Below are 12,724 nucleotides of genomic sequence, written 5' to 3' on the forward strand. Positions count from 1 at the left end.
TTCCTCTCGTCATTTAGAAAGGATACCTCGATTGTAACCTTGCCTTTATTGCCTTGTTGTGATTGATTTGTTTTCACTGTTGTATTTATTCTCAACAAAGACTTGTAGATTTTATTTATTTTATTTTAGTTTTGATAAATAGATCGACGAGATGCAATATTATATTCCCTTTGAGGTATTATGTGTACTGGAAAAGTTTAAATAAAGTTTATAAAAAAAAAAGTTTTGGCCCAACACTGCGAGTTAAAGGGGAAGTAAGTAGTTTATAGTGACATCTAGAGGAGAGGCTGAAATTTACAACAAAGACCTGCTGCTCTGCTCACCCCCTCCCTTCCCTGAGCGCTACGGTATCCTCAGCTGGTCAAATGTCGTCCTTGACGTCTTTCTCCGTGTCAGCAGATGAGGTTCGTGAGGCGAGGGAGAGGGCGAGCTACCGCGGCCGTAGCAGACGAAGCGGAGAGAGTGGAGGCGGGACTTCCGCTACAAGTAAAGAGATGCTTGATTTGTTCTCTCGCGTTTGTCCTTACAGGCTCCGGCAGAAACATGGCGTCTCGCTGCTAACAGTGGCAGTGTGCATGGGTTTTCTCCAGGTTCTCTTGCTTCCTCCCACAATTCCTCCATGCAATATGGAGATAAGGCAAATTAGACACCCTAAATTGGCCGTAGATGTGGCCCTGCGATGGACTGGTGAACTGTCCAGAGTGTGTCCCGCCTAACGCCCTATGTCTGCTGAGATTGGCACAACATCCCCCACAACCCTCATGTGCAGATGAAGTGGTGGAAAATGGATAGATGGATGTACAAAGGAAAATGTTCTATATCACATGGGGAGAACATAGCAAATAACATACAACAACTAGCTATGTATCCATCAGTCCACAGACTTCTCTCGTAAAATCCACAGCACTGAGGCAGAAAAGGTTCCGCTGTCATGTAGGTTCCTGCAAGGCTGTCAATCAAAAACTGGTTCTGATCATTTTTTGTGATGTCATCAGTGGGTAGACTCTTACCAAAATTGAATGGGAACATATTTGTGTGATCACCTACCCATCGCAAGAAAATTCAGATTGACCCATCAAAGATAAACCTTAGAAAACACAACCTCCTTGGCAAAGACAACAGAAATAAGTGCAGAACAAAACCTCTACTGTGCAACCGCAGGAGGATAAACAAAGTCCAAATGAAACATCTCAAGGAAAACTTCAGAGGAAAAACTTGCGCATGAAGAATTGCCTAATTTTTTTAATCACAGATGCAGATTTTCTCTTTCCACACTGTGACGTGTGACAGAACAAAACACCCTTTGTGGTTTGTCTTAAGTAAAGTGTGAACGGGTGGAGATGCAGGATGCTGACACTCAAGAGCAGGAATGTAAACTCACCTGTTTTGTTTGTGTCCTTTCAGACTGTGCTTTCACCATTAGGTCAAATATACACACAAGCCATGAGCAAACACTTGTGAATAAATAAAACCAATGTTTGGAGAAATAAAGACAAATATGCGTCATATCCGTGTATGAGGTCGACTGAAGGAACAACACACTCACTGAACCACTGACTTCTGACCAACACAATCCCACACCCTGTATGTGTACAGTATGTATGCATGTATGTGTGTCTGTGTATAACATTTCCAACTTCATTTCAAATTTTTTCCATTTGCACCATTCCAAGACATGACAGCATCCCAGTAAAACGCATGCACTCTAAGTGGGATTCAATAATTTATAAATCATTCAGCGTCTTTCTCTCTCTTATCTTATATATATATATATATATACAAATATGTTCAGTTTTAACATATTTGTCTTATTGTTCATTACTTTCACAAGTGGAAAACGGATGTTATTATTTATTACCTTTATCTTAACTGTCTTTGCTGCCGTGACAAAGAAAATTTCTTATCTTTTGGGATTAAGGTTAGGTTGAAGGGCATTATGAGCGTCTGCACTAAGAATCCTGTAGAAGAAAGGAGTGTGTAACTAAGTGTGTTGCTAAAGCAGTCTGGCTGTTGTGATTGTGTTACTCCAGCTGGCTCAGCTCTGTGAAGGCACAGTCCATTAGTTGAAAAAAGTAACAGTGAGGTTATTCTTTGGAGCCTCAGCCCTGAGAAACAAGGACCATAATCTGGAGTAACAGCTTCTAGATGAGACTAAAATGCAGGGTTGTTCATGAATAGACAAGGAAACACTCACTCTTCTCCAGGAAACAAGAATGCAGTCAAACTTTTATTAACAGGACTAACAGGAATCTTATCCAACTACAAAAGTCCAAACATTGAAAAAATGCAATCTAAACCTGATCTTTACTTCTCATGTTGTGCTGCTTACAAAGACTTACTTAGCTTACTGTAGCTTTATACTCCACATGAGGGTCATGTGATCCCAGCTGACATAGGGTGAACGGCAGGGTGTGGACAAGCCAACAGTCCATCGCAGGACGCTGCTCACTAACAGACAGACAAAGACAAACTCCAGCACTGGAAACAACACCTCCTCATCCAGCAGCACCAGTGTGAGACGCTGCAGAGACACGGTGACGCCAACATGAGTGTAAATGCTTGTTTATTACAGATTAAAGCCAGGTAATCCCACAGTGACTCATGGTTTCACCCTCAGAAGGAAATAATACAACACCTTCAGTGTTTGGACAGTGTACACACAGCAGTGCATATGCTCCCATTCAAAAACAAAAGTCTGAAACAGTCTTAGCAGAGACTCTGTGCAAACCCTTAAGATAATTATTTGGGTGGTGGTGGTGGTGGTTTATGGATACAATAGTAAAAGTGTTTAAATCAGTGCAGAGTTTCAGTGATCATCACATTCATCTCGTGTTGTAACGTACCTCCCAGCCCAAAGGCAGACATAACACAATATTGCCATTAAATGCACAATCGATCAATCACACCTTGTTCACATCACTTCCAGTTCTTACAGCACAGATATGTCATTTGATAATAAATAAACAGGACATCCATTTTTAAAGTGCTGTACTCGTGGGATCCATCTTAAAGTGAGACTACATAAAATGGTTGTCCTCTCACAAATAAAAAGCTAGTGGTTTGATGGCGGTTAATGCAAGTCTATATTATATCAACTTTAGATGCAGAAGATGTCATTTAAATTAAATTATAATTTCACTTTTTCCACTTTGTGGTACTGTAATACTGTTTAATGTCACAATATTCTTCAATTAATTAACAGTAAAAATCTTCAGTATTTCTAATTTAATCGCATGTATAACAAGGAAAACAGGCAAATACTTATGTCGCTGGAATAAATCAAGATTAATTTTCAAGTGATAAATCAAGCAATCGTTCAATCAAGCCAATTTTGTGAATTTACTTTCAAAATGACATGGTCTCGCTTTGAAACTTCATTCTACGTCATGATCTCCTGATCGGGAAAGAAAAGCAGGAAAGAAAGTGAAAATCAATACAACTTTAAAAGAATTGAAAGTGTGGAGGTTGTCTGGTAGCAATTATTCACAAAGACAACAAATAAAAGAAAACACAGCAGTAAATAGCATTAGTTGGAGAAGTTGTTTAAAATGTTTAAATTAAATACAAAAACACTGTCAGATTGCTTTGTCAGTACCGGCACATGCTGAAAAAAAACAACAAAAAAACAGACGTCCAACTTCATTGTAAATACAATCTTGAGTCACAGAAGGCAACAGAACAGAACTCTAGCTGTCCGTTTGGCATAAGAAGCATTGTCTGAAGTCCATGCAGTGATGCAGGAGGAGGAGGAGGAGGGAGAGATAAAGACCCCATCCAGACCTGGTTTGACCTCTGACCTGAGAGATCCAATCTGTGGACATTGCTAAATGTGACCGTTTATGCCTGGCATTAAAGGGTAACTACTTCTGAAGCTAACTCTGGTCAATGTCTGATTTAGAAAATGCCAAGAAGTGGGCTGAGAGTGGAGTGCAGGGCACCAGTGGCAGCTGTGTGAGTTTGTTCAGTGAGTCCAGCCTCTCAATCGTTCACACCGTTCAAGTGGTGGGGAGAGAAAAGCGACAAAGCAACAGGTCCAGTGTTTATAAAAGGGGGAGGAGTCTGGGATAAGGAGTCTTGTGCTGATTGGATGATGAACGAATGAACCAGTGAAGCAGGAGTGGACTAAAAAATGTGACTCAATTTGAAAGTTGTTGCTGCTGTTTGATAAGCCAGGCAGTCTATACACTGATTGTTCTTCACTAACATCCCCAGATAAACATATAGACTGGTTTAAACCTGCAAAAGGTGGTTTAGGGGTTAAGTTTAAAACACCTCTCTTTTGACAACATGAGATCATATCTGGCATCCCCAGCCTTTATTTAAAGACTAGTACTATATTTCTGATATAAATTGTAATTGCAATATGATTCAGTTCAGTACAAACTGAGCAGTAGAAAAATATAAATAAACCATCAAAACATTAACATGCAGATTTGGGGATTAGGCAAATTGGACACTCCACATTGACCGTATGTTTGACTTTGAGTGTGTGAGTGGAGGGTTGCTTGTCTCAATGTGCTCCTGGGATGGACTAGTGACTTGTCAAGGCTGTACCCGGCCTTACCCTCACCCCCTGTGACCTTCATGTAGAGGATAAACCAGTAGAAGATGGATGGAAGACAGAGTGATCAAAAACAGAATCATTCATTTCAGCCTTTGCAATTTACAGTGTTGTTTTCGATACTATGTGTGACATCGTCTGGAAGCTTGGCAGAGTGTCATCACTGGAAGATTCATGAGCGCGATGTCTGACACAAGAATGAAAACCAAACAATCCTTAACTGTAGATCAGTTAAAAAAAAAACGTAAAATCCTGAAGACGTGTTATTCTCTAACATTTACCAAGGAAAACATTTGAACAGTCTGGTGTATTTAGCGACAGCACTGTCAAAAGACACAATTGCGAGCCGAATCACAATCCCTTCCGCTGTATTTCAGTTCAGTGACTGTGTCAGACGGAGTCTGTGCTCCGGTCATGCAGGAAGTACTGAACGAATCTGTGAACAAATCTTTTTCATTAATTGAGTCTAATGATTCAGTACACCGGAAAAAACTGCTTTACAAGTCACTAGTTTGTGTCCGTCGCGTATATAACAAAGCCACGGCAGTTTCATGCAGCCGTGCTGAGGCTGCCCACATTGAGGAAGTACTACAGTAATGGAAAACCATACCAAACCATGTAGAGTCGAGCTGTGCCGTGCCGAGGTGAGCTGAAGTGGGTAGTGGCCACCATTTGTCACAACAAAAATGCTTTTTTTTAACCAGTCTGTGTGTGTGTGTATCTGTGTGACTGGAAAAAAAGGGGATCCGATTGCTCTACTAACGCTGCTGTAACATGAAATAAGTTTTAATGTGTTTTCAAACCACTTCAGAATGTGGTTTTTGAACCTGGCATGATGTGCCCATGATTGTATCACTCAGGATGGATGTTCACAGGTCTGAACTGGGTCTACGAGACAGAGGAAGGAAAACGACCGACCACAGTTTCTAATCATCTCCTTGTGAGAAGCTGTTGTTTCAGCTCCTCGTCTTCTGTCCAAAGTCATCTGAAGCGACTGATTTCCTTTCTAGTGTTACAGAGGCACATTGTCCAAAGGTCACAGTCTAGAACCCTCTTTCTCCTCCTGCCCAGCAACAGTGGACATTGCTTCCGTTACTTCATGCACAGAGTCAGAAAACTTGCAGCCTTTGCTTTCATCTACAGTGAGTAAAGCAGAACCCAGGTAAAAAGAGAGAGAATGAAGTCTGCACTCGTAGTTCCACAGAGGTGCTGTGGAGACACAAGTGTCCAGTGCCAAGCAACTTCAACCTTCTGATGCGTTTCTACTTCATGGACGTCTCAAGTCCCAGAGGAGGAAGAGGGAAGAAGGTTTATGAGTAAACAGTCTGAGCGAGGAGAGGCCGTTAATTCTCAGTGGGACACACGGTGCGGTCCTTGCAGCAGAAGTAATGAACCACTACACCGTTGGGATACCTGGCAAATGCACTGAAGGAGAAAATTAATCAAACAGAGAAAAGCTTAATGTTTGTGGAATAAATAAATTCTACATCACAGCAGGTAAAAAAGCATTTGAAAAAATAAATAAAATAAATGAGAGAATCAGAAATGATAAATTAACGGCAGCAGAGTTGATAAACATTTCACTAAAACGAATGAAATTAGATGGTTATGATGCATGTCATATCAACTGAGACATGATCTTATTGTTTTTTACCAAACTCCTTTCATCAGAGATTTTATGTCGTCTTAAAGGCTTCTACACACAACTTGAAAACAATAGTCCCACCTCTTTTTCTTGCTCTTGTATTCTCTGTAGCTTATCTTTGTTATTGTTTTCTTCTTGTATTTAGAGTTTATTTGTTCTGTTCACCTCATGTAAACTTCTATTATCTTTCCTTAGTTGCTCTGGTTTGGTTAATTCTATCTCCATATCTATGATTTCTATACATTGTAATATATACTTGGTCAAATAAAGCTTTATTTAAAATACAAGTTTCTATACAGCGCTCAAGCTTTATGCACGTCAGTCATCCTCTCCTTCATTTTTGGGGTGTATGTCTGTGTCTGCGAGTACCACATACAGGCCTGGCACATGTACTCCAGTGTTTAGAATCTATCTGGGGTATTTCGTTTGTATGGAGGCATGAATAAATTATGATCATGAAGAGGTAAGACTGTGGAGTGTAACAAACTCAGCTGACCAAGCTCGTCAGAACTACGATTGGCAATTGCACACCAGAAAGGAGATTACTATGCTTTGGTTGCAGAAAGTATAAATTCAAAACACATGTTGCGGCTGGTTTGTTTCGTTCAGGTTGCTGTAGAAACATGGTGGCCTTTACATACAACTCCCCAGTCTTCCATTCTCTCACAGCTTGTTTGTCCTTCTTCTTCACTGGTTCATGCATCAGGTTTGTGTTTTAATTTGCATCGTCAGATTCCGCATCAAAACGCATATCTGCTGTAGTAACTTTGCAGCACAAGATGGCGGCTAAATGATTATACACGACATACAAACATACTTATGTGAAGCATATTTGGTTTCTGCTAATAAACTTAATGTTACACACTGGACCACATTATCTCATTTAAAGAGGAAAATATCCTAAATAAAAAAAAAATAAAAAAAAAGAACCAAAATCAAATTCTAAATTCTTGAGTCCCAGTGTTACCTGTTGCCTATTTTCTTTTTGCAAACTCTGCAGGTCTTCTCCTCCGTGATGACACATTTCACCTGCTGGTGGAAGATTCGCTCCTCCTGCACCTGAGAACACAGAACAAGAGATAGATGAGCAACAAATCAATGACATTTACATTTACATTTAGGGCATTTGGCAGACGCTTTTGTCCAAAGCGACTTACAATAAGTACATTTGTCACAAGAAAGAAACTTTCCATAAGTGCTATGATACAAGTGCTGAAGGTAGGAACCTATTAGTACTTTAGGTTAGTGCTATGTAGGGTCGAGGTGAAGTCTGAAAAAGTGAGTCTTGAGTCTTTTGCGAAAGATGGCGAGCGAATCTGCTGTCCTGATGTTGGTCGGAAGTTCGTTCCACCACTGAGGTGCCAGAGCAGAAAAGAGTCGGGACTTCGTTGAGCGGCCTTTGTTTGCTCTCAGGGATGGCGGTACCAGAAGGCCGGCTGATGTAGTAGAGCGAAGCGCTCGAGCTGGGGTGTGTGGTCTGATCAGTGTTTGGAGGTAGACTGGTGCAGTTCGGTTGATGGCTTTGAAGGCCAGCACCATGGTCTTCAATCTAATGCGGGCCGCAACAGGAAGCCAGTGGAGGTCACGGAGGAGGGGGGTCACATGGGAGAATTTGGGTAGATTGAAAACGAGGCGCACTGCAGCGTTCTGGATACGTTGCAACGGTTTAGTCACAGAGGCAGGGAGTCCAGCCAATAGCGAGTTGCAGTAGTCGAGGCGGGAGATGACCAGGGATTGAACCAGGAGTTGCGTTGCTTCCTTTGTGAGGAGGGGCCGGATCCTTCGGATGTTGTAGAGGGCAAATCTGCAGGATCGGGCTACCGCGATGATGTTGGGGGTGCAGGAAAGTCTGTCGTCGAGGATTACACCCTTTGCAGTTGATGATGGCGATACAGTGACGCCTTCAACAGTGACCAACAGGTCCATGTGAGGGCAGTTTTTTCCCGGGATGTATAGAAGTTCAGTTTTACTAAGGTTGAGCTTGAGATGATGAGCAGTTGTCCAAGTGGAAATGTCTGCCAGACATTCCGAGATGCGCGTGGCAACATGGGTGTTGGAGGATGGGGGGAAGGAGAGGAACAGCTGGGTGTCATCAGCACAACAGTGGTAAGAGAAACCATGTAATGTGATTGCAGAGCCTAGTGATCTGGTGTATAGTGAAAACAGAAGTGGTCCTAGTACTGAGCCTAGAGGGACACCAGTATCCATGGAGCAGGGTTTGGACAAGGAGCCATTCCACGTGACCTGAAAGGTGCGCTCTGTCAGGTATGATGTGAACCAGGTTAGGGCAGAGCCGGTAACGCCAAGTTTGGCCAGAGTGCAGAGGAGGATTTGGTGGTTGACTGTGTCAAACGCAGAGGATAAGTCGAGGAGGATGAGGACCGAAGAGAGGGACGAGGCTCTGGCGGCCCGGAGCGACTCAGTCACTGTGAGGAGGGCCGTCTCAGTGGAGTGAGCCGCACTGAAACCTGACTGATTAGGGTCAAGGAGGTCGTTTTGTGAAAGGTAAGAAGACAGTTGGTTGAAGACAGCACGTGCCAGGGTTTTTGAGAGGAACGAGAGAAGAGATACAGGTCTGTAGTTTTGAGTATCGGCAGGGTCTAGAGTGGGTTTCTTTTGGAGTGGCTTGTCTTTAGCGGTCTTGAAAGGAGCTGGAATACGGCCAGCAGTGAGGGAGGAGTTGATCAGGGTGGTGAGGAAAGGCAAGATGTCATTCGAGATGCTTTGTAGAAGAGGGGAGGGAATCGGGTCGAGGGAACAGGTGGTGGCACGGTTAGATGTCACTAGTGTGTGAACATCTTCAGAGGAGAGAGGGCTGAAGCAGGTAAGGCTGTCATAGGTGAGGGTTGGGGGAGGTGCTATCTGGGAGGGCGTCGCAGTAAATGAGGAACTAATGTCTCTTACTTTCTTCATAAAGTAAGTTGCAAATTCATCAGCAGTGAGGGAGGATGGAGGGGGAGCGGTGGGAGGGGTGAGGAGAGAAGAGAATAGGGAGAATAGTTTCCTGGGGTTGGAGGCAGAGGAGTTGATCTTTGACAGGTAGAAGGCAGATTTGGCTGCTGAAACCGTTGACGAGAAGTCAGCCAGGAGGTGGTCATAGTGAGAAAAGTCATCTGGATGATGTGATTTTTTCCATTTTCTCTCTGCCGTTCACCGTTCGATTGGTTCGTAGCATTTTAGACAGCCAGGGAGAGGGGGGAGATGATCTAGCCGGTCGTGAGGTGAGGGGGCAGAGAGTGTTTAAAGAGGAAGAGAGGGAGGACAACAGAGTGGAGGAGGCTTCCTCGGTGGACAGCTGAGAGAGCTGTTCTGTGGACGGCAGCGAGGAAAGAACAGTTGCGGAGAGAATAGAGGGAGAGAGGGATTTTAGATTTCGGCGGGTAGTGATCATGCGACGTGTAGGGGCAGGGACAGCAGCGGACTTCAAGGGGAGAGAAAAACCAACAAAGTGGTGGTCCGACACAGTGAGCGGGGTAACAGAGAGTGCCGAGGTACTACAGGACCTTGTGAAGACAAGGTCCAGTTGGTTCCCGGCCCGGTGGGTGGGTGGAGAGGGGGAAAGTGTGAGGTCAAATGTGGAAAAGAAGCTGATGAATTCAGATGAGCGCAGCTTCTCTGGGGGGATGTTGAAGAGAAGACGACAAGCGGTGTGCCATTGTCAGGGGAGCAGCTTAGTTAATGAAGCATTAACTGATAAATAATTATTTTCAGAATGTGATAATATTTATAGGTGGGTAGTAACAAAGTATAAAATATTTTGTAAATGTACTTAGCACATTTGTCTTTTTTATTTATTTTTTTAATAAATGTATATAATAATAATTTCACTGTCTACATTTGAACACAAACATCTGTAGTTTCTAACGTTTACCCGAATTAAGAAGTTGAATCTGTACAAATATCTGTACTTTTACTTAAAGGTACAGTGCATGACATTTCTTGGTGAAGTTACATTTTGCTGCTCATTATCCTCACCCTTTTCTTCCAAGTTCTATTCAGTTTCTGACAAATGAAAATAACTCACTGGACCTTTAAGTCAAGAATGTGGGATTATATTATATATATATTATATTATTTATGTATAAACTGTGAATATGACAGTATTTATGAATTTAAGTTGAAATATTCAGATTAAAAACTATTAAGTACTGACTTTCACACTCAGTAAGCGACGTCTGAATCAATCAATTTCCCCTCTAATGATTATTATTTCAGAGTTTAAGTTATGTGATTGTGACCATTTATCAGTTAACCCGAGTAATTCAGTTCAAGCTTCTTGTGTCACATATGCACATGGAACCCTGGAAAAACCTTTGATTTATCTTGCATCTGTCAAGCTGAGATGTCTGTGAACATTTAACGAATGTCCTTCAAATGAAGAGAAACCATATTGTCACCGACACTCACATCTCTCAAACTGTACCCCAGCCGTCAGATAAATCCCAGGCCACAAGATTACATGTTAACAACTGACATTTTTTTACTGCATTTGCATGAACTCCTGTGGAAACAGATTCAGCAGGACTCACCCTGAGGAACTCAGCCTGTAGTAGACTCTTCAGCACCTGGTTACAGCGTTTTCTCTGAGCCTTCTCCTCCAGGACACTCTCCAGGAAAACCCGGATCTCTCGGATCTGAGTGTTTGCTGGGAGCAGATTAATGGCCTGGAAACCAAACAGTCAGCTTTTAAGACTCATCACAAGACATGTCATGGTCTCCCTGCCAATGAGCCCACCCTGCCTCCACCAACAATTCAGCTTTGACCACATCACGAACAAACGATGAAAGCAAGTCTTCTTGCTTTCATCAAGTCTTCTTCTGAAAAGAAGCAGGATTGACACCGACCCTCACATAGAAAACCCAGGTTTAACAATGACATTTTTGTAGAGTAAGTTATATACAAGTTTAGATTTCAGGATCAACTTGACAAAAATTGTTGAAGAGCGGATTATGATAACTGAACACACAAGATAACACATTTGAACTGATGGAGGCACAATTTGACATTTCTGAGGTTGTGCCTTTCACAAACAATCATATCCAGTTAAAATCTCAGATACATTTTGTAATGAAGCATTTTACAACCATAGCAGCTAATCCCTTATATTAAAACATAATTAAAATAAAATAAAATACAGCGTGTCGTCTCGTTCATATGATGTTGGGACTACCTGGGCTGGGGAGATTTATCCTCAACAAAAATATAAACACACACACTTGAAATGGTGAACAAAAATAGAATGTCATGTCATTTGCTCATATTCTTGATGCATTTGTTTATGGAATGATTTGTTTTGCTCAAACCCAGTAGTCCAGTGTCACTTGGCACTCAATCTCAATCTCAGATTGAGTATTTCAACTCACGAGAGTCATGGAGCATGGCAGAGTGGTGGTCAATAGCAGCCAATAAAAGGGCACACCAAAATGTGGACTTTTGTCACTTGTCAATATACCACAGATGTCACAAGGGAGCTTGCCATTGGCATGCTGAGTGTTACAGCTGTGGCAACTCAACTGAATGTGCATCATTCCACTGTCAGCCACCTGTGGACTCGTTTCAGAGAGACTGGAACGACAGCGAACCGTGCACATGCCCGCCGGCCACGTGTTACCACGCCTGCTCAGGACCGGTACATGCGGCTCCAGCACATCTGTGATCGGTTCTGAACTGCCGGTGAGACTGTTGGTCTGCACAACAGGCGGATTTCAGCGCAGACCTTCAGGAACCGCCTGCAGAACTTGGATCATCGACCCCCATTGTGTTCTTCCTGCCGTTACTCCAGGACTTAAAAAAAAAATATTTATCCCAATGCTCGCAAATTAAAGCCACTTTATTGATAAAGATTTTCTTTGTGCGTTTACATTTTTGTTGAGTGTATTTTAATTTTTTTCAAGTGCCATCTGGATCATAAGACACTGAGGGAGCTTTATACAGCATCTCTCGTGGGAAATCTTCAAAAGACAGCATCCTCAACTCAACTCAACTCAACTTTATTTATAGAGCGCTTTAGGCAGCTAAAGCTGGTACAAAGTGCTTAACAGTACAATAAATAAAACATGGCACATAAAACATAGGAGACAAAATAAAAACAATAAAACTATAAAACAGTAACAATGTTTAAATAATAAAAAAAACAATAAAACTATAAAACAATAAAAATGTTTAAACAATAAAACACTAAAACAAGAGCAGAGTCTCATGCTGAGTTGAACGCAGAAGAATAAAAATGTGTTTTAAGATGAGTTTTAAAAATGGACAGTGAGGGGGCCTGTCTAATATGAAGCGGGAGGGCGTTCCAAAGTTTGGGACCGGCAATGGAGAAAGCTCTTTCCCCTCTGAGCTTCCGTTTAGACCTCGGTACCTCCAGGAGCAGCTGGTCAGCTGACCTGAGGCACCGAGCAGGAGTGTAAGGATGGAGAAGCTCAGAGAGGTAAGGCGGGGCAAGACCATTTAAAGATTTAAAAACAAATAAAAGAATCTTAAAATGGACTCTAAAATGCACAGGCAGCCAGTGAAG

The 12,724-nt window shown here is 42.3% G+C and overlaps 1 protein-coding gene across 2 annotated transcripts in view; it reads right to left on the bottom strand.

Moving 5' to 3' along the window:
- Positions 1-2,403: 2,403 nt before the first annotated feature.
- Positions 2,404-12,724, bottom strand: part of vps39 (VPS39 subunit of HOPS complex) — a 40,020-nt gene continuing 29,699 nt past the window's right edge. For both annotated transcript variants that reach the window (XM_083886026.1, XM_083886025.1), the window contains exons 22-24: positions 10,736-10,870; positions 7,174-7,265; positions 2,404-5,986 (exon numbers count right to left, since the gene is read on the bottom strand). In XM_083886026.1, the coding sequence (XP_083742152.1) occupies positions 5,905-5,986; positions 7,174-7,265; positions 10,736-10,870 (309 nt within the window). In that variant the 3' untranslated portion in view covers positions 2,404-5,904. The remainder of the gene's footprint in view (positions 5,987-7,173; positions 7,266-10,735; positions 10,871-12,724) is intronic.

Source organism: Microchirus variegatus (assembly GCF_963457635.1).
Source record: "Microchirus variegatus genome assembly, chromosome: 3".
Taxonomy (NCBI): Eukaryota; Metazoa; Chordata; class Actinopteri; order Pleuronectiformes; family Soleidae; genus Microchirus; species Microchirus variegatus.